Raw genomic sequence first — 27,833 nt, forward strand, 5'->3', positions numbered from 1 at the left:
TCTGAGAAGGGTGTGTATACAAGTGCATATTTGTCCAAGCTTGCGTTTGTGTGCATATGTTCAATTACTGTATGTCAGCATGTTATGTATGCACATGTATGGTTGTGTATACATGTTCAATTGCGCATGTGTGAGCATGTTTGATGTCTTTATGTGTGCAAATTGGTACTACTAGTAATAAATAATAATCCATACGTTTGACACAGCCTTCAAGTCGCGAGCCTGTCTCAAAGCACTTCACGGTGCTGTAAAGTGGAGTGACTGTATTTTTTGTGGCCGAATGCATATATACATATGCATTAGTGCAAATGTGAGAGTTTGATTTCAATCTAAAAAGATTATAGTTCGGTTCTATGTTTGTTCCCTACATCTGCACTGTTCCCGTTGTGTTGATTACAATATGAGGGTGAGAGGCTTGTGTTACCTGGGAAACCAAAGGCTTACCAAGGATCTCAGCGTCTCACTAACAGCAGTTTCTACTTTCAAACATAGGAACAGAGTAGATCAGATAAATAACATTCAACCCAGCCAACCGTGACCAGATTATGTCGTGGCTTTAACTTCATTATTACACAATAAGATTAATTTCGCTGTGCCTTACATGTTTCCATTTCTTCCATCACAGGTTTGCGCATCCAATCAATTGAAGTGAGATCACAAAATAATGGTTGCCTGAATGAGGGGTGTGGAATCATCCGGATCTGAAACGACTGGACAAGCCTCTGGTTTGAATATCATCGATTGGTTTGCATATGTGACATGGATTAATGGCGGAACAGGAGTTTGTATAAGGAGCCAGGCGCAGTACCCTCTGGATCTATGGTCTATTGACAAGAGGTGGTCGGAATTTACCTTGGGGAAAACCCAATGATGTTATCACATACCATGTTTCTTTACAAAAGGTTGAATTGCCGAGCATCCTTTTCACGGCACACATCCAACTCCATCCTATACGTGGACTTCAGCATTCCCCTCTGGATATTCTGCTTCGCTGTAAGAGTCATGGTTCTGGATGGTCAGATTAATTATCCAACTGTGAATACGAATTACGGTAAACTGCGGGGCATTCGGGTTCCTCTGCCGAGTGAGATACTAGGACCAGTGGATCAGTACCTGGGTGTTCCGTATGCTGGGGCTCCAATTGGAGAGAAGCGGTTCCAACCTCCAGAACCTCCATCCTCTTGGTCTGGGATTCGTAATGTGACTCACTTCTCTCCCGTCTGCCCACAAAACATTCACGGCATGGCTCCAGCTATTATGCTGCCGATCTGGTTCACCGCCAATCTGGATATTGTGGCTGCTTATATTCAGGATCAGAATGAAGATTGTTTGTACTTAAACATCTATGTACCCACTGAGGATGGTGAGTCCGCGTGGGACAAACAAATGCTTCCTTTGTCTGGGTCTCTGTCCCGGGTTTGTCTGTCTGTCTGTTGCTGTTTAAGCATGACGTAGCCCCCTTCCTACCAGTTTTCCCAATCCTCCCCCTGCCCCGCACGCCAGTGTTGTCGCTTATCCTTGCCTTGACTTCTCCATCTCTTCCTGTCTACGGCACTGTTATGGTTTCCTCTTCTGTTCTTTGCCCCACAGTCTGACAGCCAAAGCTAAGCATCACTGCAGTAAATCGGAAGCCAGATGCATCGCCCACAGGGTTAATCTGGAGTGTTTGGGGTTCATACTGTAATGGCATATGTTGGGAGGGGTATGAAAGCTGATTGCAGAAATATTCTCTCAGGACATGGCAGGGTTGTGCTACTGGAGTGTCTGAAGGAAACCCAAACCCAATCCACAACATTAGGCATTCTTTAGTATTCTAGGATAATTTGGTTGCATTCAGTGAAGTGGGGAAAGACTGCAAATAGGGTTACTAGGAATTTCTATGCTAAATAACTTTCTCATTTAGGACTTTTAGGTTTTGCAACAAATTACTTATTGTCCAAGTTCGATTCTCAACATCCCACAGAGGAGGAATGGACACGCCTCGAGTCCAACCTATGTAGATCAACTCAAAATAGTAGGACGCCATGTGGAGACATCATGCCTCATTGTGTTTCTAGGTCCAGCGTGTCTGGAATCGTAAGGTTGCCACCTTCTGCAATGGTTTGAAACTAAGCCACGAAGTGGGACCTCGTCATCTTCAGTTTAGCTACTGATGCTTTCTTACCCTGGTCAGGCAAGCTGAGCCCCTCTTTATTGGCTATTTCCCCTAACACACTGTGCACTCTTCACCCTCTTCACGTATTATTGCCCCTAGTCACTCTTAACTTCAACCCCTCTTCCTGTTTCTTTTTACCCCCCACCCCCCGCCCGAATACTCACTCTTCATTAGACATCTGCGGTTAATTTATTCCCATTCTCAGGTTTGTCTCTCCCTTCATTCTTGGGGCAGTGAATTGTCCCTGGACATTACTCCCCTTCCCCCAGCAGGTGACCTCTGGCTGTTTTGGTGGATTCAGTTCCCCTTTGGTCACAAATTGCTGCACTGAGTGTTACTGACCCGATATCACCCACTTGAACCAATGAATTGATGTATCAGAGCTTAACTTAGCATTGTGCGAGTCTAGTATCACCTTTCCAGCACAATCCATGTGGAATGATGCCAGATCTGTGCTGTGGGCTCTGACATTGGAGTAGGCTGCCACAGTATATTTAAAATTAATAGTGAATCGCCAATGGCAAATATAGTGATCTATTTGGTTTCATAATGGCACAAAATGATAAAGATTACTTTTTCTTATCAACCTGTACGATGGACCTGTCACAGAAGTGTCACATAGTGTCACAGAAGAAGCTGGGGCTGTGCAGAATCAGGGGTAAGTAGCTGCCTTTCTGCCTGGGCTGACCAAAGCAGATCAGTTACCATTCAGGCTGTTGGGCAGCAACATGGAAGCAGCTGAAACATTGGGTCTGGTCTGGGAGTCCATCCTTCGAGCCATGACTTGTAATTAGCTGACCTTGATAAATGAATGCTATGATGGGGGTTGGGGGCAAGGAACAAGGCAGATTGTTCAAACATTGTAAGGTATTTTGGGAAGTGCTTTAAAATATAAATTATGATTGAAGGGGAAAATGACAGGACATCAAGCACGTCGCCTGTTCAGTAAACGCACTGCTAATTTCTACAGTGAAGTTGGAGCAGGTTGAGTCTTTAATGGAACATTCCAGGGACTGTAAAGACTTGATATTGACATTACAGAAGTATTCAGAGGCTGGCATTGGGAGCTCACTTGAGGCAGTGTAGTGTGCAAAATAGCTTATCTGACAGTGTCATGTGTAAAGTAGTGTCACCAATGGCAGTGTGCAAAATAGTGTAACTGATAGCATCATGTAAAATAGTGCCACTACAGCATCGTGTGTCCAATAGAGCCACTGTAGTGTGCTGACATTTCAGTGTGTAAATAGTGCACCTTACAGTTACGTGGAGAGTGTAGTCTGTAAATAGTGTAACGTGTGGTGTGTAACATTGTGTTAAACTGTATAATCTACAAGAGTAGCCATCAGTTATTTTGTGAAGTCGTACAACAGTGTATAACTGTACAACCAACAGTGTAAAATAGTGTAGCTTAGTGTATGTTCAGTGCAGTGTGTTAAAATAAATAGTGTAATTTATAGTGTAATTAAGGGATAAAATAGTGCAAATTACAGTGAACTCAGAAATTACTGAGTACTTAAACAGACTGAGGCAGCATCAGAGGGAATTCTCATCTGCTGGATTCTCATGTTTCACAATAATGTTTCGTCCACACACACACACACACACATTTTCTCTTCCCCCACCCCTGAGATTTGCCTAGGACACTCTGCAAACTTTCTTGCACTCTTTTCCATAAAAGGAATTGCGTTGTCATCCTCTGCTTGTTTATTGCGGCACTCAGTGGTGGTACCTTAGGAACTTTGCCGGCAGAGATCGTGCCCTGGGAATACTGAATATTTCTGCAATAGCAGCTCCTGTGTCCTGGAGGGAGGGAGGGAGGAGGGATGAGATGTCATTGCATGCTCCTGCTGTGTCTGACGGAGTCTCGTGTTATTTTGGAGTATTTTATTCATTTTACAGTAAAAAGAATATCGAAGGAATGCACCAGAAAACCAAACAAGAAAATATGTAGAAAAGGAGGTAGGTAGCACCTTCGTACGGGAGGCACGGAGTGAGTATGTCCTCACACAGAGCCGATCATCGCATTGGCAACTCGCTGAGTGAAGTGCACAGCCAAGATTGGGCTGCATCTCTTCTCATTGTTAGTGGTTGCAGCATTCAAAAAACAGTCTGTCAGTCTGTGCTAGGTTTAGCACTTTCTACACCTGAACCAGAAACCCAACTAGTCAGTATCTCCACTAACAGTAGGTCCCTGCATCAAAGCCTCCTGCTCTGAGCTAGGACCAGTGGTTTCAAGCTAAGATGTGCATTGCTCTGTGATATATATTTGAGCGGTACTTAATTGCTGGCTTGAGAGCTAGCTCTTTTGTACTGTGCCATGTTGATTCCATTCTTATCTATATTCCAGTCAGGAGGAACCAGTGACTCAGGAAAGCAGACTGACCACCAACCCAAGGTTACTGGGACCTGCTCCTGCAGATATCTCTTGTATGGAGGAAGACATTGCACTGGTGGTGGTGGGGTGGGGAGTTGGTGTATCTATAATATGGAGGCACAGTGTGTTTGCATTGGGGGTAGGGGCATGATGTACCTGTACCAAGAGCGTGGCGTTTGTGCGTGGGAGAGTGAAGCTACCGGGGGGCGGGGGGAAGAGCACAGTGTATCTGCATGGAGGAGAGCATGGTGACGTACACTTGGTGGTGTATCTGCATGGAGGAGAGCATGGTTTTTCCACCATTGGCAGGAGAGCCTTCAGCCACTCTGCCCCCAATCTCTGAAATTCCATCCCCCAGTCACTCCGCCTCTCCCCCTCCTTAGCCTCCTTCAAGTCTCGCCTCAAGACCCTCCTCTTCGACCATGCCATCGGCCACCCCCCTTCCCCTCCCCTCCCTTACCCCCCCAACCCCAGCTTGGGTCTGAAATGCTGTACTCTGTCCAGCGCCTTGGGACGTCCTCCCGACGTGAAAGGCGCTATACAAATGTAATCTTGTCATTGTTGTTGTTGGTGATGTACACTGAGTGGTGTATCTCTATTTAGGCCACTAAAGCCAGCAGCCAGACTCTTTACTTAATGACTTCTTGCTAGAATGAGCTCATTCTGTCCTCTCTTTCCAACCCCCCCACATAACCTTAGTCACTGCCTTGCATTAAATATGTTGACTGAGCCCAATGCAGCTATGGCTCAGCGGCATTTATTACAACTCATGGATTGATGTGATATTGCGATCATTTGAAGAAGATAAACATGGGACAAGAAAAGCGTCTAAAATAAAATATTCGCAAACTGGATTTGTCACATTAATTGTAAATGATTTGTGATATTTAAAAGAAAACCAAAAGCTGGCTTGTATGTTGAAAGTCAGTTGGAACCCAAAAGGTTGGTGTTTGCTTTTGGTCTTTTGTCGACCTCTTGGACCTGCTCACAATCCCATTTCTGGTTTGTGAATAATGTGTTTGTTACCGCAGTGGGTGTGCTAGTACCAGCAGACGCCTCTTGTGCTGTAATTTCTAGAATTCTTCGAAGTGGGATCTCGGTACTGTATTCTCACTGGCTGTCACATGCCTGTTGTGCACGGACCTGCAGCCAAACCAATGCTGGCCAGCGTATCTCACAGATAGAGAGAATAGGATGGATTCTAAGTATCGACCTGGCTCAGTTAGGAGAACTCTCAGCTCTTAATAATAAGGTTGTGGGTTCAAGCATAGTCTAGCCTAACACTTTGAACTGACATAGTCTAGCCTAACACTCCAGGGCTGTGCTGGGAGCGTACAGAGGTGCCGTGCTTTGGATGAGATGTGGCATCAAGGTACCATCTGACATTGGCACTACTTGAAAAGGTGAGAGTTTCTTTCGGTGTCCTGGCCAATAATCCCTAAATAAAATTGGTCATTCACTTCATGGTTGTTTGTGGGACATTCCTAAATACAAAGTGGTTTCTGAGTTTGCCTATAAAATACACTGTCACTACACTTTAAAGCGTATCATGGGAAGTACTTTGAGACAACCACCTGACAAGAAAGATACAATATCAATTGTAAGGATTATTAGCAGTAGAGTTACTGTTCAGTTCACCTTGTAAGTGGATTGAATGCTGGACTGCTTTAGTAATATCCCTTTTGATTATAAAAATGTCTTGTCACCTGGAGTTAATTACACTAATTTTATACAAGTTGGTTGTACAGAAACATTAATAATAAAGTCTTTAGTTTTAAAGATTAATGACAGTCATCTGTGCAAATCATAACACCTCGATTGATCACAATCTTCTTACAATAAAGTAGTTTTTGGAGAATTTGAGAAATTACTTTTGTTTGACTGGGATAGTAGAGAGAATAAGTAAGGAGGCTGCGTGAGGTAATTATCATATATTGTTCTTAAAAGTGCAGCGAAGTAAGAGGAATTATTCACCGCACCAGCCCAGCAAGACCATTAACATGGCAGCTTGCAGCCGGGGGACAGAGTGTGAATTGAGATTGATGTTTATAGAGATAGGTGCAGAGGAGATGACAAATACTCTAGGGTACAGGATTTTTCTGGGCTCCTGGGGCTTGGGAAGTAAAGTATATACAGGTTTAAATAGCCACAATATGGGGGTGGATGCATCTTGTAGTCCGACTTGATTAGCTTTGGGGATTGGGGAGTGTTTATGCAGAACTTCTCCACAGGAGATGGAATGACTGGGTGAGTCCAGGTTTGGAGCAGTTGTACATGCTCTGCGGAGGTGCATTTTTCACAATGCTTTGGAAAATTAGCTTTCTTGATTTGCTGAAGAGCTTTATCTCTATGAAAATATTGTCAGAAGAGTGCAATTCCATAAGAATATATGAAAGATCTACAGTGAGAATAGGTTCTTCCTTCTGTACATTATGGCATCCAAGCTTGTTTTGAAAGCCCCAATGTGTTGGCCTCCAGTGCCTTGCTTGGTGCATTATTCTAAATATTTATCACCGTGTAAAGAGTTTTTTCTTGATATCTATTCTACATTTCCTTTTCGCTTATTTAACTGGTAATGAAGATGACAGTGATGTAGTCTTGCAACCCTGGTCTGCTATTCTACTGTTTATAGTTTATATCATTGCAATACCACTCAGCACATTCCGTTGTCAATGGGAATTGAATGCTCATTCTCAATGCACTTTTTGTAAAAGCATGTAGAGTGTTCCTGTGTGTATTAACAATGCAGTTGGCTGTAAGTAGTTTGTGTATAACAGACACAGTATCACTGAATGTTATGAGATGCGAGTGTGTGTGCGTGTGGATGAGAATGCCCGAGAACAAGTGTGTGCACATGAGTGAGTATGTAATTGTTAGCTTCCCTACGTCAATTTTTAAATGTCCTCAGTAGAAATTTGCGTCTCCCAGCAGGAAAAGACAATTGAAGCCATTCCTCGTAGATTGCTGCTATTTGGCATCAGAATGGCACTGGAGAGTGAGGCAACCTGTGTGAGACAGAGAAGCCCAGCCTAGAAGTGGGGTGAAGAGAGTGTGGAGGGAGGTGGTAATTGTTTTACCAAAATGAAGGAATTCATACATGCAATCAGCTTTCTTGTTGTGAACTTCAATGAAGTTATGAGATATCTTATAAATCCTCAAAGCCTCATTGAACAAAACATTCAAGCTTCAGCTCTGATAAACTGCAATGTCCGTTGCCATGTGTTATGTATCACAGGATTAGTGAGGCTACTTTCTGAAGGGATACCAGTTCAGCTGTTCCCACACTTGGGTTCCTTGTGTTAAGTAATAGTATTTATTACATTTTTGTCAAAATGCTTTTGACAAGATGGAATCTGAAATACTTTGTGTTTCTGAGTTGTAATTCCACTAGCTACTGGTCAGTTTGTTGTTTTAACCAATATTTTGTTTTGTTTGTTTGTGAGCTAATGTTATTATTGATTGTGAAACAGGTATAAATGTCTATTACCAATGGGAAAGGGTTTCATCCAAAACGAGTGGATTGTGTGTGTGGGATCAGACAAGATGTAAGCATGCATTTAGGGATAGCTTTATAATTTCGCTGGGATTTTTTATAAATACATTATCTCATGTGATACAACAGCTACAACAACTTGCATATAGCACCCTCCACCGAGGGTAGCATTTATATATTTACATATGTATATTAAATATACATTTGATGGATCCTAATATTTCATTGAAGTCCTGCATTAGTAAGGATTTTTATGGCATCATTAGTTATAAAATAAGATTCTTCTAGACTTCAGTTGTCAAGTTAACAACATCAAATCATTCAGAGATTTCAGTTTGTGTGTTCAAGCCTTTCTTGAGTAAAAACATAAACAAATTTTAAATTTTCATTCTACATAATACAGTATATTTTAAATTGATCACAAATTGAAGTCTGTATCCAATGTCCAATCACATGTTGTGTTGTGCATCAATTCAACTGTAATTTTGGCATTGTATCCCTGAATTCTCCCTACCTGTGTATGTCACACAACATTGGCTTCAAGGCAGGTGTGCTTTAGGTTGGAGCAAACTTCTGTGGAAAGCAAGAGATATAGAAACTGGCCATAAATGTGGAATAGTCTACCCAATGAGAATTAAAGAAGGAATTGGATAGCTATTTGGTTAAGAATTAAAATACTGTCACTACACTTTACAGTGAAATCCTGTGAGACACTTTGAGGTATTTTGACGACATGATAAGGCGCTACATCAAATGCCAGGATTATAGTTATGAATTAGCTGGAAGCTGTGTGCTTCTCCTTCTTTCCCTTATCTACTGGAGATACTGTAGTATTCATCTCGCACTTAAAATTGCTTTTTCTCCTTCAATCTTGCGCCTCTTTCTGCAGTACAGTTCAAGGATGCCTGGATTCCACATAGTGGCGGAGCTGGGTTTTGTAACTGTCCAGGGGGGGAGGCGAAGGGTCATTAGTGCCCACCACCCCTCTCCACCATCAATTACCTCTGCCACTGATTCCACATCCCAATTATTGTTGAATAGACCTCTGACTTTGTGATGGAAATTGAGCAGGCAGTTTCTGTTCAAAGCTGAATAGCAGCAAGTTGGCAATCTGATTCAATGAGCAAGGGGAGAGCCAGGCAGATTGTCCAATAATTCCTCACAGAAGATCAGAACCCAGGCATTTCTCCTGTTGCAAAATGAATGACACATTCATTATAAGTCGATTTGGTGTCTGGATTTCATTTTTGACGGAAAGGTGAAAAAGACATTAGTGAGGTAGGGTTGGTGTTTAGAAGAGTAGCCAAATGACTCCAATAATCTGTTAGTGACAATGTTCATCATCAAGTGGCGTGCGTTCCCAGCAATCTGTTAGTAAGGCTGCTCACCGGGGCAGTGCGATATGTCTCCAGGAATCTGTTCAGAGATGCCCGTGACAGTCTTTGTATTTTTGAATTCTCTTGTTTTCTTTCCCTTGTTTTTCCTCGCTTTCTTTCTAGGAGCCAACACAAAGAAACAAAGTGACGATTTAGCCAATAATGACGGGGATGAAGACGAAGGTATTTTTCCGGTGCTCGCAGCTGGTGCATGAATGCAGACTGAAATTGTTTTAAGTTTCCTTTTCTCTTGAGCAGTTTTTCAGAACTCAATGTGCACGTCTCCCTCACACATCTGGTTAATCCTCCAGCAATTTGTTTTCTCATTTTTGAAACGGTGCACACATGTATCTGAGCAACAGTGTGATGATTTCACTCTGTGTGTGTTGTGCTTATGTGTATGCATATGTTTCTGTTTGTTTGTGTGAGTGAGTGTGTTTTTTGTTTGTGAGATTATGACTTCTAGAAAAGTAGCATCACAAGGTGTGTTTTTTGAGAAGTGTAGAAAATATAGTGGCAATTTGAACAGATCAAAACATATTCTGTTTCCATAGGATCACTGTGCCAATCATTAGTTACCCCTACTTCAGCAGTTACATGGTTTGTGGCTGTTCCCATGGCATTGTTGCTTAGTAATCAGTTAACTAAGAGATGCAAAAGCGTCCCCCCCATCCCCCCACACCCCTGCCCTTGGAAATGTGCGCTGTCTATCCTCCACACCCTTCTAGAGGCAGTGCTGAAATTGGATATTAGCAGCTTGAGGAGTGGGGGCTATGGTCTGACACTTGTGGCTCTGGTGGTAATCTGCCACTTTCTTTTTGAAGTTCATTTTAATTCCTCTTTTCAGGAAGGCAGTTGGAATACCCAGTTAATTCCTCATCCAAGATGTTGAGCTGGGTTGTGACGGTTGGAACAGGAATATTGAATTCCTTGCTATCAGTGTTCTTCTGGCCATAGTCTATCTGAAACAATTTCTAGACTGAAGAGCAAATCTCAAAGTCCCTGGTTCTTAATTTGTATTATATCAGGTGCCAAGAGTGACTTTCATCACAAATCCTTTCACTGTGAAATCCCATGAGTGTAAGCACAATGCTGTTCCCTCCTGACTCCTGGGGACTCAGTGTCTATGTTGAGTTTAACTTGTAAATTTGGAATCCGTGTGATGCCTTGGCGTGTGAGTGTCTGAGTATATGCATGTGGTGTCACAGCTCACAGTAGGGCACATTGTGATGCTACATCTGCTCGTGGCTTCTTCCCTGAAGGTGCCGGTAGAGAAGCAGCATGAGTCACTGTTCCCTCCTTTCACTTGGCTTGTATGAATTGTTAGCTGCTGGGGTTAATCCATGAGTTTGCACGTTCTCACACTGAATGCTATGGCTTTATGATAGACAAAGAAAGCAATGGCTACTTCATGGAGCACTCCAATTGGGGTGAATCCCACCCTTTTAGCAGTAGATGTGAGCGCCATGGGCTTGGAGCTGGCTACATTCAGCATGTTTTCATTTGAGATTCTTAATGAAAGACCGGAAAATACAACCACAACAAATTACATTTATGTAGCGCCTTTCACGTCGGGAGGACGCCCAAGGCGCTGAACAGTGCTTGAAAATAGCTTCAAAGCCTGGTAGTTACCGGCTGAACACTAACCAGTTGTATTAGGGAAAGGCCAGCAGACCAAGGAAAAAAAATTCAAAATATAATTTCACTGAAGTTTTCAAAAGAGGGGGGGAGAGACTAAGAACTCTTTTCACAATTATGCTTAAGACGAGTGTTTCACTGCAGATGGTGAGTTCTGTATATTGACTAGTGTGTCAGTCCCATCACTCTGTGGCTCAGGGTACATGCGATTCACTGACATCTGGCACATGAAATTCATTGACATCTGGGAGATGGGAACCACTGTCATCTTCTGGAGCTGGGGGGAGATGATCAATGGCTGTCATGAGTTGTCCCACACAGGAGATGTGGTCATGTACGGCTCTGTCCACCCAACCACTGATTGGTAAATATAGCTGATTGACTGCATAGCAATGAAAGTCAGGTAAGATCAGGTGGTAGGACTGGTTGTTTGCAGGGACAGACAGCTGTTCTGTCTGAAAATGGTCAATGGCAACAGGAGGAGATTGATTGCAAGATCAAGCTTGATATTTCTTGTTAATGTTAGTTATATTGACATTTGTAGACAATACCCAACCTGGGGACCTCTGCTGAATCTCCAGTGGCACAAGTGACTGGCCTGAGTATTACATCAGATTAAATACAATAATCTCCTCACAAAGCATTGATTGTAAGGGCCACCTCCATTCTCCTCGAGAGGATAATGTTTCTTTAGATATTAGAACTGGTTGTGTCATAATTACCACAATAAGATGGTTATAAAATCAGTATGATTCCAGAATTTGTTATCCTTCTGCCTGTGGTCGGAATCCCAGATCCGTCTGTTCAGCTGTTGTATGAACAGGTAAGAGACCAGTGTAGCTCACAACACAACGGCTCTTCCAGGTAGGTAACAGCCCCTCATGTCCTGAAATGGCAAGAGCCATCTGATAACCACAGCCTGACACCATAATCTCTTTTTACCCTCGCTCACGCTATTCATTAACATTTGATGTGTTACTTCCATCCACTAGATGCTTCATATTGCCAGTTGCTGACTCCACCCAACTGTGTACACCCCTTCTCCTCCTCTTCCTCCTTCCCTCTACCCAATTGCCGCCCACATGTTTTATGTTTATATTTTTGTGTTAAATGTCTGTCTTGGGATTGTAAATAAACTGCAACCTGCATATTTGCACCACTGTCAGGTACCAGCGAGACCGTGATACTCATGGATACAGCTGCATAAACTGTAACATTCCAGATGGAGAGTATCAATCTCTTCATTGGGAAGATAATCCCACCAATGTCTCCCACCACAAATAAACTCATTGATATCCCAGTATCTTCCACCTTTGGACTGGTACAACAACAACAAAATTATATTTGTATAGTGCCTTTCACATCAACCTAACAATCAAACCAAGAACTGGGAGATAGTCTCCTAGCCAATTCCAATCATTTCTGTACAGTTTGTATTTAGCTCCCAATTACTTACTTCAATCCTGCTGGCCCTTGAGCGATGCTCTTTCACTAACTCAGCCGCTGATAACAAGCCTAGTTACTCCAATCCAGTGAAAATCATTCTATCCAACTCGGTAAGTGACACTAAACGCATCTGGGCCTCAGACATTGCTATAAATCTCCACACAGTATCTGCAGTGTGCTGGTACCTGTATCTCTGGTATGTTGATACCTATATCAGTGTGTTGGTACCTGTACTTGTGATATGTTGGGTGCCTGGCTTCTGGATGTGTGTGTGTGTGTTGAGTCCCTGGCTTCCGTGTGTGTCTGTGTATGTGTGTGTTGGGTGCCTGGCTTCTGGATGTGTGTGTGTGTGTGTTGAGTCCCTGGCTTCCGTGTGTGTCTGTGTATGTGTGTGTTGGGTGCCTGGCTTCTATGTGTGTGTGTGTGTATGTTGGGTGCCTGGCTTCTGTGTTTGTGTGTGTGTGTGTGTGTTGGGTGCCTGGCTTCTGGGTATGTGTGAGGGGCGACTGGCATCCGGTATGTTTGTTGAAGATACCTAGCATCTGGGGTGCTCATCTCCATTGCAAGAATCCTCTGAACAAGGTGACACTATATTTTCCTGATGCTTTCTTCCACACAGATATTCGTGCCAGTGGCCCAAAGCCGGTGATGGTGTATATCCATGGAGGCTCATACATGGAAGGGACAGGGAATATGATTGATGGCAGTGTCCTCGCCAGTTATGGGAATGTCATCGTCATCACACTCAACTACCGAGTGGGGGTTCTAGGTAAGAAACCCATGGCCAGCTTCCTTTAGCCATGATGGGAAATGTGTGATCTGCATGTTGCGTTCTTTTAGGAAAGAAGCTAAACATGACGTTTCACTTTTTTAACTTCTGTATTAATGATGGGGTTACTAGTTGTTGACACAGTGAAGAGGGAGCTTTAATTTGTATCAGTCCTGTTCTCTCTCTGACCTGGGAGAGCTAGATTACGTTTCACCCACAACTATACAGTCGATTCACTTTACAGTATATTCTGTGAAGCGCTTTGAGACGTCCGAAGACATGAAAACAAATACAAGGCTTATTATTATTTTATTATAGATTGGGTTAGTGTAGAAGATGGCTTTCCTATATATAATGCAGCGCAGGAGGAGGCCATTCATCTCTCAAGTGCCAAAAAGTCCTTATTGTAATACAATGACCAGAATTGTACACCGTCTTCCAGGTGGAACCAATCTAGTACCCTGATCAAGTTCCTTATCATTTCTTTGACTTGTGCTCTGCCTTTATCCCAAGATTCTGATGGTTTCTTTATTGCTGTTGTCAGACTGCTGATGGTTTCAATGCTCTATCTACCAATATCTCCAATCTTTCTACTGTGTCATGCCCTCCAGACTAATGCTGTTTATTTCCTTGTTTATTCTTTTTCCCAACCTCATCACTTTGCATTTATCCACATTAAATGATAGTTAGCACTTGACAACCCAGTTCCCTAATTTTCCGGATTCCTCAGTATTTGGTCAGCTGTTCCATGTTATTAGCAACTCATCAGCATAGCTGATCTCTGCTTCATCATTTATGTATATAGCATCAGTTTGAGCATTGAACCCTTAGGTCGAATTTAGTTACCTCTGTCCTTGCAGATCCAACTCCAATACCACAATTACTCATTGCTTTCTATGATCCAGCAACCAATTTCCAGTTCACTTCAGAAGCCGTATGGCTGAGTTGCACTAAAATTCATTGAGTGTGTGATAATTATACTTATTAGAGTGGATGAGAGAATGCGAAAGTTACACAGTGTAACCATGATAGTTAAGAATGGAAAAGATGTGTGAGTTAGGTAATATTAGAGTTCTGGAAAATGCGGTTGCTGTGAATAGTTATAGTGCGTGTGAATCTGATTCTGAAAGTAATGAAATGAGATCTGAGAGCATGTGGCAGAAGCATCATCTGATCTAATCTGTCAGCGAGACACTGCATGGTCCTCAGTTTATCCATCTCCCGTTGGGCTTGTTTGGGCAGTTGTTTGATTTATTACTATTTGTATATCCATTACAAGGTAGTTTATAGATTTTTTTTATATACACAATTGTAGATAATTAGAGTTGATGGGATTCAGGCATCCGTACATTTATCATTCCTGCAGTTTGGAGCCACATGTTGGGAAGGTGGTGGGTTTCAGAGAATGATCCACTGACAGCTCCACAAGCTGGGTTTTGAGCAAGGGGCAGCATGGGGTCTTTGCCCAGATGACTGTGGACATTAATTGCTAAAGTAAAAGTATTTGTGGTCTGTATTCAGGGAATAGGTGCCATTTGTACACAGATTTAGACCCTTACCTGTGTAAAGAGTTAATGGTTCAAGTAAGAACTAGAATAAAATTAGTATAGCTAGAGAACAAGAATACTGGTTGATAACAGGATTATAAATAAGTACTAATCAAGAAGATTCCTAAGATGCTATTATCAACATTATGATTTTGTTGATTCGTTTCCCAAAATAGATACTTCCCATTTCTTTTCTCAGCACTAAACTGCATCTACCATCAATCTGTGTACACTGCTAACAGGTCAATGGCCTACCGGATTTCAGAGAATCAGAGAATTTTTCAGCACAGAAGAAAGCCTATGCTGGCTCTCTGTAACAGCATGCCTCTTCAGTCCCACTGCCTTGCCTTTTCCCCACATCTTTTATGTTTTTCAAGCACTGTATTTGGTGGTACTAAACTTTCTGTTTTTTTAAAAAAATCTCCTAACCTGTCTGTCTGTTTTATTTGGTAAAGATTGCTCATTCACTGACCATGGGAAATAGTAATCCCTATTTACCTCACCAAGCCATTTATAATTTTCAACACCTATGAGGTTTCCCAACATTCCTATAATAATGAAAATTTATGAATAATCCGTAATACTAATTTGACGCTACCCCATGTGAAGGTCACTATATAAATGCAAGTTGTTGTTGATTGAGGATCAGTGTCCTATTCTTACCGTGTCCCATTCTTCTTTTTTTGAGTGCTCTGAGTAGTTCAGAGAAGCTAACAAGTTGGGTGACTGCCTGGGATTTGTCACGTAATTGGGATTGATTCTGCTCTGTGCATTCTGCCTTCATGATGTTTTGAAATGGCAACTGCTCCTGCAGGCACAGATCTCTTGTCATTCTTGATGCAATATGGGACAGTCGGAGTGTGACTATAAGGATGCTTTTGGTGTATTGTGTGAGTGTAAACACGTGTAGCCAGGATGACTAGCATTGTCAGCTTTCCTGACATCATCCCATGTTTTCCCTGGATGTGATTCTCCAACCAAAGAGCTGAATATTTCTTGAGTGAGGAAAGTGTCTGGTCTTGCACCACTAAATATAGGTGAACAACTTTACAGCCTCTGTGATCTTAAACTAGGCTTCCCAGCACTGAAGATATCAGGTGTCTTGTCCTGCCTTTACCCCTGTCTGCTGCACTGAGTAGGCTTTCCAATAGAGAGGAAACCACTCTGCAGAAGAGATGTCATCAGCAAGTGAACAAATCTCTTGTGATGACAACGAGCAGCCAATTGCTGAAGGTCATTAAAAGTGTGACTGAGTGTTGCTAGCCAATGAATCCCACAAATGTGTTGCGATAAAAAGACAAACTCCCATTCATCCCATTTAACCAGTTCAGTGATTTTGGCAGAAGATGGCAACTACTCATTCACGTGGCTTCCGGGCTGTGACCCTGGCAGGGTAGCTGCCTTACTTATTGGCTCTGGCTTGGATTCCTTCCTGCAATGCTTGCTGCTGCCTTTCAGTTACAATGAAAGGTCAGAATCAAGATTTTTTTCCATAGAATAAGCCAATAAAGTCTCAGCATGCAGACTGCCCTGCCACTCCGTAACTTCTCTCAGCCTCAGTGATCAATTCCATCAATTAAAGGTAGAATGGATGTGGCAGGTCTCCATTCACATGTAATAACCTGTCACTTAGAAATTAATAGATATTTTAATAACTGGGATTCCAGTTGCAACCGATTTAGATAAAACAACAAAAACACTGTACTCAGTAACAATAAATCTGAAGTGATTTACTTCTCCACTCAAAAGGCTGCTTTATTCAAACAATTGTATCTCACTCACTGAACAGTGCACTGATATTGAATCCTAATACCACTCACTGAGCCACACCTGCATCCCAGTGTCCACTCATTGAGACTGCCGCCATCTCATCTAGATTTTCTTCAGATGAGATGTTAAACTGCCTGTTCAGGTAGATGCTAAAGATCCCATGGCACTATTCAAAAAGAGAACGGGATTTCTCTTGGTGCCTTGGCCAACAGTTCTCCAGATTAAAAAATTGGACATTCGCCTCATGGCTGTTTGGTGAAATTGGTGTATGCAAATTGGCTGCAGGTTTTCCTACAAGTAACACCGTCAATATATTTTACATTAAATCTTTTGAAGTGTTTTGAGATGTTTCAACAATGTGATATGGCACTATACCAAATGCAAGGATTAATATTTATTGTTCCTGCATTTTTGTAGACATTTACTTAGCAGAATCTCAGACGAGATGTAAAACCAATGGAGAGCGAGTTATTGTGCATATAAATAAAAGAAAGGTAGATGGAAGGGAAAGCATGAGGAAGGCGGGAGCCTAGAGAACAATCGTCTGCCAGACAAACCTTTGCCTATATTCTGTGCGGGAATATGAGAGGTGCTAGAAGCTGCATTACTAATGTCCTGCAACAAGTATAATTAGTCATTTTTATTTCATGATATTTACAAAGCTTGCAAAGTCCTGCCTGGACCAAGACATTGTTAACACCACCAACACTTTGGTGGAGTTAAGTTCATTATTTTTCTCATGGATCTTGCTGATGCCCTTTCACAGACCATAGCATTGGAAGATGCACCCAGCCTCTGATGTATAGCTGGCAATTCACCACTAATTGGGTGAAGCTGCAATTTATGAAGCAGATGTTACAGTTACTGGGCTGAGGGTGTATCTATCATGTACCCAATTCTCTGGTTTGTTCTAGGTTTCCTAAGCACTGGGGATCAGGCTGCGAAGGGCAATTATGGGCTTCTGGATCAGATCCAAGCGCTGCGGTGGATCAGTGATAATATTGCCTTCTTTGGAGGAGATCCGATGCGGATTACAGTATTCGGATCTGGAATTGGAGGGTCCTGTGTCAGCCTCTTGACACTGTCCCACCATTCGGAAGGTAGGTACTTCATGTCAGAAATTAACTTGTGCAACTTTCCTCCTCTAACTTCCAATTCATAAGTGTTTCTGCAACTAGAGCCAGGCTTTCCTCTGAGTGCATGTATCTGATTTGAAGGGGTTACATTTTCTTCAGTGAGGTCAACGGATCAACTTGTGAGTGTGTGACCCAGTGTGTAGCTGAGTCACACAGTTCAGGAATATCCTCAATCAGTACTGATATGGTGGATCTCTCCAAGAGCAGGGATCAGTACTTGGATTCAGTGCCTCTGGTTTCGGGAGGACAAAATCATCCATGGTTCCTGATTGTCATTAGCAATTCCTTCTAGAAAATGCCAGAGCATGATCGGGCTGTTACACCCTCCTAGGTCGAATATAATCCTTGCATTTTTTTGATATAGCGCTTTCACGGTTTCTAGAATATTCTGCTGCTCCTTGCTGTCTGAGCTTATACATGAAACATCCCTTTGGTTAAGATACCTGGAGCAACCCAAAATACTCCACCTAAGAAAGCACTGATGAGGTCTTATCGTGGTGTTCTGTCTGCCAGGAACACCACTGCAGCTCACCCTGGTTTCTTTGTAAATTGACAAGTGATTATTAATTCTGTTTGAATGGTTTTATGAAGATTTGCCCTTTGCTCGTGTATTGAGCATCTCTTCAATGGCTAATTACACAGTAGCACATCCAGCTCAGAGGCTGTTAAAGCCAACCCTGCACTGGCAGGTTACTGCAGGACAGAGTCTGTCACACACACCAGCCTCTTGAACATGAACTGAGTGAGTCCTATAAGCTGTGATCATGTGTAGGTCCTGCTGCTTTATCACAGCTCTGTTTCCCATTAACCTTACTGGAGCGAGACAGAGTGATTGGTCTCAAGTAATCTACAGCCTTCCTCAACACAATGCAGAGACCCCTGAGCTCAGGTCACAGGCAGAGGCAGCCAATGACTGCACTAAACCTTATTTTGCAGCATAAACACCAGTTACTGAATTGCTCAGGACTGGTGTAATTACACACCTGGAGGTCAAACTGCATTCACCCCATTTAAAAAAATGTTGATGATTCGTGAAGTGTTCTATAAACTATAGGTTTTATTGATTTCTGTTTCGAGCTGTACTTTCTTTCTTCTGCGCTGATGCTTAATCTGCTGTGGCTGAGTCTGAATCATGCAGAGATGGAGTTGTGTGACTGTCAGAGAATGCTGCACATGCAGAGGTCTTATTGCATATACAGATCAGTTAAGTACCATTCATCAATAAGTCTAGACCATTGGACTGCACTGATGTGAGCTGTATCACATTCCTTGGACTCAGTCCCACTCGTATCTACTCCAAAATTCTCTCTTTTCACTTTCTCATTGCTTCCTGGCAGGGAATAAAACACAGCTGCCAGGAAGTGTGGGGGGGATTCAGGGAACAAGTCATCAGCCTAGGCAGTCAGAGGACATTTGCACAGCACTCTCCTTTGTGAAAGTGATTCTGTGGGTTTCTCCAGACACAGTTAGTGCAGCTGTAAGTTGTTAAAGCTTTCCCCAAATCCCAGACACATGGACCCAATCCCACACTCCCATAAAGTTATTTATTCTTGTCAGTTTTTCCCATTTCCCAACCGCAAATCAGAAACTCCCATGTAAATGGTGACCTGATGAGATATTCCTGTATCAGTGCATGAAGATGTGAAGATCCAGTGGTTGATTGAAGTCCTGGGCTACGAATGATTACATCATCTTAACGTTCCCCGTGAGTGCAGTCAACAGCTAGAATGGCATCCCAGGAACGATCGCTGAGGCCTGGTCTCTGAGAAACACCTCAATACTATAATGGGAAAAAGTAGGGTTGGGATTATGAAAGGATGAGATTAAACTTCATCCATAAACTTCTCATGAGTTCAGCCCCAGCACACATGCATGGAGCAGTTACATTATGTAATGTCAAATCATACAAAATAAGAGCTATCCCGTACACCTCATCTATGGCAATAGGGAGGGACAAGGTTACTTAATCTGTTAAGGCATATGCACAAGTGTAGATGGCAGGGCTCGGTTGTTGTCTGTTGCACTCACAGTCAGTGGGAGCTGTACCTCCTGAGCTGTACCTCTGTTTGCATTTCTTTCAGGTCTTTTCCAAAGGGCAATTATTCAGAGTGGCTCTGCTTTGTCAAGCTGGGCGGTAAATTATCAGCCAGCCAAGTACACCAGACTGCTGGCAGAGAAGGTGGGCTGTAACATGCTGGACACGCTGGACATGGTCGATTGTCTGAGACAGAAAACTTACAGGGAACTGGTGGAGCAGGACATTAAGCCAGCCCAATACCATGTGGCATTTGGACCTGTCATTGATGGCGATGTGATTCCTGATGACCCAGAAATTCTGATGGAGCAAGGAGAGTTCCTTAATTATGACATCATGTTAGGAGTCAACCAAGGAGAGGGATTGAAGTTTGTGGAATGGGTGGTGGACGCGGGAGATGGAATATCAGGCAGCGATTTCGATTTCACAGTTTCTAATTTTGTGGATAATCTGTACGGCTATCCTGAGGGCAAGGACACTTTACGTGAAACCATCAAATTCATGTACACAGACTGGGCAGACAGGGACAACCCAGAGACGCGACGCAAGACTCTGGTTGCTCTGTTCACTGACCACCAGTGGGTAGAACCGGCCGTGGTGACTGCAGACCTGCATGCCCGCTATGGCTCCCCCACGTACTTCTACGCCTTCTACCATCACTGCCAGAGTGATATGAAGCCTGCCTGGTCTGATGCCTCCCACGGAGATGAGGTGCCCTATGTCTTTGGGATTCCCATGGTCGGCCCCACAGACCTATTCCCCTGCAACTTCTCTAAGAATGATGTGATGCTCAGTGCTGTGGTCATGACCTATTGGACCAATTTTGCCAAGACCGGGTAAGAGGCGGGAGGAAGGGGGCTACAGTTTTAATAGTCAGCCTCTGAATCATTAGAAGTTCCAGCCCTGGTGCCAGTCACTGGGGAAAGCAGCCCCTCGCGGTTTTGAACCTAAGTTTTCAGAACCTCGGAGAGCCCTGGTTCTTCAGCGTCTAATAGGGCAGGTGTATGTATATAGCCCTGCTTTTATTTGCAAGATGGTTTTTTCAAAACATTTATCACTTTGTGAGAAAATATTTTTGAGCAAAGTATGTAGATGGGTTCAGACGTGTGCTTTGTAAAGCCTTCTTTAGTAAATGGATCTACTTGTGTCCAGTTCTGTCTCTAGATCTTTGCACAAAAAACATTCCTTTTTAGCTTTTCAGTCAACACATTGAACACAGATTTGTGCACTGGATCACAAAAGAGGCTCGGGTGAAGAAGGCTCTTAGACACATTTAATTTTGTCCTTCCAAAATGACTGCCCTTCCTTCATTCTATTACAACAGGGAGATGTTTATTAAATGAGTCCAATGTCCTGGGCCCTATTACCATTTCAGTTGTTAATTCCTCCCTTAGTTCAAATACTTCATGATGCCTATTCTAAACTTGACCTTCATGCACCTTCAACCTGTACCCTCTTGTCCTGCCTTAGTGTAACAAAAGTATTCTTCCTAATAAGCATCTTCTGTACCTCTATATACAGTGTAGCCCAGTTATAGCATGTTTTGTTTTGTCGCAGCACAAATTTAGTTATAGCGGTTATCACACTGTTGTTTTATGAACTCCCGGTCACGCTATATGCTTTCTGTTTTTTCACACCAAAATGGTTGACTTCTGGATCATTGGGTTGTCACCAGTAATACTTCCTGCTTGCATAACAAATTGTATTTATATGGTGCCTTTCATGTCAGGAGATGTTAATACTTAGGAATACTCAGGCAGTGATGTTGCTGGTGACTCAATGACCCTGAAATTAACCATGTTTTTTCAGCTGGCTCAGGGAAAATGCTCCTGTACATTGCAATAGAGAGGGTTTGGATTTTATGGATCTAAAACACTGTAGTAATGGGGATTTGCTATAAGGTTCTCTTTGAGATAATTTTCAGGCCGTAAATTGCCATAACATTTTTAATTTTTTCATAGCTTTTCCTTCCAACACTGGGATCAGCCTCATTGCTCTCCTTTGCACTACTTCACTTAGTACTTAAGTGCAGCCTGATCAGAACACAGAGCAAATTACAACTTGAGAATGACTTTTGGGAATCTAAACACAGCTGATTTGGCAATAGAGCTGAGAATTGTGTTTCCCTTATTTATTGTTTCCTCACAGTGCTTTGACAAGATGTGTGACTAGTAAATTAAGACTCTTTCAGCTTCTTCCTTGGAAAGTTCTATCCCATCTATTCAGTACGTGTGCCTATTTTACTTCCTAAATTCAGAACCTTTCATCTTTCTGTATTGAACTAATTTGCCAGTGATCAACCCGTGTGTTGAGCTCATTGGAAGTTCTTGGCTGACGTGGGAATTCGCCCTCCCATCCCCTGACTTAGTGCCGTCTGCTTAGTGTAACTACAGTACTTTGCACTAAGTCTGCAAAACCAGATCATTAATGTATATCAGAAATGGACCTGGATCTCCAATTTAATTCATCAGATATTCTATATTTTTGTAGTCTCTGTCCAACTAACATCAAAATCCCACTGCAGCATTCGCCATCTCAACAATTCTTCTGATTAATTGGTCATTCAAGTCCAGGCGGTTTGCGGGATCTAAATGGTGCAAATGGCTACCATTTGCCTACAAAAACCATCATTACACTTGACAGTCAGCAATTAAATTTGAAATACGAGAAGATTTCACTTGATGAGGCCCTATCAAACTACAAGTGTTAGACTGAGCTCAGTGCTCAATACAGATTTTGAGCTCACAACTTTCAAGGGCAGAGACCAGAATACCACTCACTAAACAAGCCTGGGAGATTAGATTAGGTCACTCCACTGTTTTCATTCCTGGGCACTACAACAAAACTGACTGGATCACCAGTAACAACTGCACTGAATGAATGGGAATGCTACTAACTGGTCCTGTCTTTCTTTCTCTCTTCAGTGACCCCAACAAGCCTGTGCCCCAAGACACCAAGTTCATCCACACCAAGGCAAACCGCTTTGAGGAGGTGGCTTGGTCCAAGTACAGCCCCGGAGACCAGCTGTACCTCCACATTGGCCTGAAGCCTCGGGTGCGAGAGCACTACCGAGCCACCAAGGTGGCCTTCTGGAAGCACCTAGTGCCTCACCTGTACAATCTGCATGATATGTTCCAATATACATCTACCACAACCAAGGTGCCTCAGCCCAACACTACCCCTATCTCTTATGACACCCGGCGCCCTAATGGCAACACATGGCCCTTCACCACCAAGCGGCCAAGGTCAGGCATGTCGCCTGCCTACAACTCCGAACAACAGGAGAAATGGGATTCAGAGCAGGACAGCGACTCACTGCTCATCGACAACCCCCGCGACTACTCCACCGAGCTCAGCGTGACCATTGCAGTTGGGGCTTCTCTGCTCTTCCTTAATGTTCTGGCCTTTGCTGCTCTCTACTACCGCAAGGACAAGCGACGAAGTGAGCCTCACCGCCAGCCCAGCCCTGAGCACAGCGCCAGCAACGACATGGCGCACGGCCAAGACGAGGAGATCATGTCCCTGCAGGTCAACCAGAGCCACGAATGTGACAGCCTAGCTGCTCTGCCCGACTACACACTGACTATGCGCCGCTCTCCTGACGACATCCCACTCATGACCCCCAACACCATCACTATGATCCCTAACTCACTGGTGCCCATGCAGGCACTGCACCCATACAACACCTTCGCCGCTGGTTTCAGCAGTGCCGGCCTGCCACACTCGCACTCCACCACCAGAGTATAATCCGGGCAGAGCCCAGCTCTGGGAGCCAAGGCACCGCGCAGCCTGGTGGGACGGGCACTCGCTCTGGCCCCCGCACCTGCTGCATTATACACCTCGGAGAGAAGAGGAACCTCTCTCTCTCTCTCTCCTGAGGAACTTCTGATACATTCTTCACGCCAGGCCTTCTTCAAAGTGACAACCTGAGGTTTTAATATCAATTTTTTTTATAAAAAAGGCAAAAAAAAGAGAAAATTAAGAAGTGCTTTTGTTGCTGGGCCGAGCAGCAGGCGATGGTGTTCATGTCTATCACAGTGTTCACATGCCTTAGACTCCCGGCTGCTGCGTCTATGTGTTTTATATCATTTAGTATGCCAGCACGGAGAGGGTTTCTCTCTCACACACACGCGCACACACTCGCACACAGACGGGCACGCAGACTGAATTACGATGCTTTTTATAGTCAGGAAACAGGGTTACTGGGCGCAGAGGGAGCTGCTGTCTGGTGTATGTAAGTCGAGTGTTTTTGCGCGATGGTTCTGAACTGGATTGACAGTGTAGAAGACACAGGATCTGCATTGCGAGCCCACTGCCACAGTCGGGCAGGATTCAGAATCCAATAAGAGCGGCAACAGAAGCTGGACTGGAGAAGCTGGGCTCACTGTCTGGATGGTCACTTTGTTGGTTGTCGGGATTGGCTTCTGCTGAAGGTGGCTCTCCTTCCTCCAGGAACACACGCGCTCTTTGTATTTTTCTGACTCGGACGATGATTTGTGAGAAAATCTAACAGCGAAACATTTTACAGATCTGTGACTTTTTTCGGGGGGGTGGGGGGAATGTTTGTCGAATTACAGCAAATAATACAGAATCGTGCAGTTCAGATCCCTTAACTTTTTATACACAGTGGGTTGTGTCATGTGCCAAATTAGAACCAGCAAAACTTCTTGGGGAGAGCGTGGGGAATTGTTTTTAACTGTGTTTGGTTTTGTACTTTGATAAGCATCTGTGTGCTGTGTGTTACTTTGCCTGTGTAGAGCCAGTTTGCAATAGAGTATCAGGGTGTACAAGGCTGCAGCTTTTGGGTACATTGCCCAGGGCACAGCTCTTGGCCTCAGATTGCGGAGACTGTCTGTGTGCTTTGTTCAGTCAGGGAGGTCTGTGTTGCTAATGGAATATTTTCTCCCCTTTTATTCACAATCATCATATCAGGTAACCACCAGGTAAGGTATGACATGAGACCTCGGATATTTACTCCCTCTCCAAGCCTACAGTCTGTCTGTTTTCCTATTGTATCTGTTCCTTTGTAGTTGTCTTTGTCTGATTATGGAAGGAAGGTGATGCTTGGGAACGATTGGTTTATCTCCTTCCACCAAAATATCGGGTGAGTCTTTGTGGATTTAGGGAACAGATTAACCAATGGTGTCTGCATTGCCTCTGTGTGATTCTGACTGTTTTAAAGAGGAGAACTATTCCATTGAGAGCCTCTTGCTTAACCCTTTGAGTACTGAAGCTGCCGACAGCTCCCAGATCCTTTTTCTAGTCTACAACTGTTGCTGCATTGCTCATTAAGCTTGTGCTCTGAGGGAGAGACTACGCAAAAGTTTGAAATATTATTTAGTCATATTATTCCCTGAGTGAAGTAAAACATGCCATGGACTTTTATTCAGAGCAAATGCCACAGTCTCAAAGGGTTGATGGGAGTCTCTGAGCACAAAGCAGGAGCAGCAGCACACATTCGGTCTGGATCTCTCTATAGATAGAGATTATTTTTTATATATATATAAAGGAGTAAATCAATCATATCCAATATAACTTTTATTGAAGTATCTTATTCACGCCATATCAGTCTGAGAGCATATGTTCAAATATACAGTGTTGATCATTGTGAGGATCTAAACGGCGGTGCCTGTCCCCTGTGCACCCTCACAAGTGAGTTTCAGTGAAACACTGACAACCAGCAAACATCAGTGTCCTGAAGCAGCTCCATAACATTCTTCATGATGTCATCACAGCGTTGTAACCGATGCCTCCTGCCATCATGAATGACCATGGCTGCTCTCCTTACACGTGTCCACGTTAATTAAAATAACAATATAATACATTTTAATACTAGTCTATGTATTGGATTTGTTCCCTATGGTATAACAAAATTGCGCATTTATGTGGGACCCTGAGTTTATACCACTGCTGAATGAGACCTGGAACCTTCTTGAGGTATCATCCTAATTGGTCTTTCATGGCCCTGGCATATATGGTGTGTTCCTGCGATTCCTGTCGTGTGTCCTCGGTTTTAACATCTTTGTTCTCTGCCCTGTCTTTCTTCACAAAAGATGTTCTCATTAATCTCTTAAAATGCAGCATTTCTGCATCAAAATAAAAGAGATAACGCTACTTCGAGAGCTTGCGTTTCTTCTCTAAGCTTCTCTCCAGTTTGGCAAATTCTGGCCTGCAATCAGAAACACCACCACCGTGCTTGAAGCTCTCCTCCTGCACTGGACGTGTTAGAAGGATGAAGGTCACAGAGAAATTAAATCACACACCGAGACTGAGTTGTCAATAATTCACATTATTTGTATTGATTGGCATGTTGGTGACCCTAACCGTAAGATGGTGTCAATTCAAGATTATCAGATGGAAAAAAGTTTTGAATTTACACAGTGAATATAGAATGCTTTACCACAAAAGACAGTTAGCAAAATCTACGGCAACAGTATATGGAACTGGATCAATAAAAGGAAAATAAAATTTGAGTCGAGTGGAATGGGTGAACCCAGATCCTCTCGCTTGCAAGTCAAGTTCTCTAACCACTACACTACAGGACTCCACAATATTCCCCTAGAAAGTACACAACCACTACATTACAGTAAATCCTATGCAGTGCTTTGAAACATCCTCCCGTCATGAAAGGTGCTGTATCAAATGCCTGGATTATTATAGATTCTCCCACCACATTAGACAGACCTCCACTCTTTCTCCCTGTAGTGCTAACGTTAACAACGGACCCCGGGTAAGAGCAGTGCCATCTCATTCCAATTTACAATTAGCCACGTCTTAGCCGACAGAACCACCAAAATGTTCTAGGCCAGTCCCAGTTGATTGTGAATGAGTTAACTGGTCATCTAGTTTGTGTTAAATGGGATTATGGGAATAGTAAAATTAGTTTATTAGTTCAAGGCATCTTTTTATATTTCTCATCCTATGCTGTCTAATAATTTTACTTCACAAGTAGCTATCTATCTCCTTAGACACCTCAATTGTTTCTGCATCTATTGCCTTCTGGAGCAGTGTTCCATATTCTTACAACCATATTTTCTTACAAATATTCCTTGGTTTTGATAACAAAAAGTAATTACGCCATATATTCCAATATACACCAAGTTGTATATTATTTCACCTGTTGTATTATCTTATAAAACAGTACAATTCTCTAAGGAGTGAAACACTGGGAAGTGTCCAACTGCGGTGCCACAACCTCTCAGCCTTGGAGCTCACAGCAGGTCTAACATACAGACTTGGTTTCCCGTTTATCAAACACTGAAATAAACCCACATTAACTAATATTGAGAGCCATTTCCCAGCCCCTCATTACGCAAAATATACAGTCAATTCATTTTACATTCTGTGAAGCCCTGAGACGCAACCATGTGATAAGGTGCTATATCAAATGTAAGTATTAATATTATAAGTCACTCGGACACCTGGGGGTCAGGTCTGAGAAACAGCGACTTCATTAATCCGCTGGGAGCTCCATCTGACTAATATCTTACACAATGTGTTGTATCAAAATAATCTAACAGCCAGTGTCGCCAGCAGTACTAATAAATCTTTGTGCCAGCCCTGTAAACGCCAATTACGAACAGGAAGCAAGCACAGCTACCACATAGTTATTAGATTTTTGTAATAAAGGAATAATACATTTGAAAGATCAAAGCTGCTACTCAGCCATAATTCAGGGGGGATCTCTGAGCAGACAATTCGATGAGTCTTTTGCTCTGCACAAAAAGGTGCCTGACCTTAATAATACAGCAGCAAACCAGCAAACCGGTGTGCAAAACACCGCAGCTTGTTAATAAATAACTGCCAGAACAGTTGCTGCAGGTGTTTCTATGCACTGCGAGTGCGCAGTGATGGAGCTAACATTGACAGTGACTGTTCTGACTCGGTGACCTTCACATAGAGAGAATTTAATGCAATAGGACAAGATGGAGACAAAAGCATTCAGGCTAACCACAGCCAGACAAAATGTAACATTGCCACATTATGTACCCACACCTGTATAATGAGAAATGGGTAGCAGTAGGGTTTTATGCTCTGATAATTGTGATGGAGCTGAAATCAATTCTTGAAAGCAGACAATTAGTGACATTCAGC

General features: G+C 43.0%; 1 protein-coding gene across 3 annotated transcripts; it reads left to right on the forward strand.

The window, feature by feature from the left end:
* Positions 1-978: 978 nt before the first annotated feature.
* nlgn3a (neuroligin 3a) lies at positions 979-24,361 on the forward strand. 3 transcript variants are annotated; one of them, XM_042340704.1, is made up of 7 exons: positions 979-1,363; positions 4,055-4,114; positions 9,522-9,581; positions 13,102-13,251; positions 17,483-17,668; positions 19,786-20,575; positions 22,664-24,361. In XM_042340704.1, exons 1-7 carry the CDS (start codon positions 1,003-1,005, stop codon positions 23,484-23,486), a joined length of 2,430 nt encoding a protein of 809 aa, XP_042196638.1. In that variant the 5' UTR covers positions 979-1,002; the 3' UTR covers positions 23,487-24,361. The 3 variants fall into 3 exon arrangements, with proteins under 3 accessions (XP_042196638.1, XP_042196639.1, XP_042196640.1); XM_042340705.1 differs by lacking the exon at positions 4,055-4,114; XM_042340706.1 differs by lacking the exons at positions 4,055-4,114; positions 9,522-9,581.
* The last annotated feature ends 3,472 nt before the right edge of the window (positions 24,362-27,833 follow it).

This window comes from Callorhinchus milii, unplaced genomic scaffold, assembly GCF_018977255.1.
Source record: "Callorhinchus milii isolate IMCB2004 unplaced genomic scaffold, IMCB_Cmil_1.0 Scaffold15, whole genome shotgun sequence".
Classification (NCBI taxonomy): Eukaryota; Metazoa; Chordata; class Chondrichthyes; order Chimaeriformes; family Callorhinchidae; genus Callorhinchus; species Callorhinchus milii.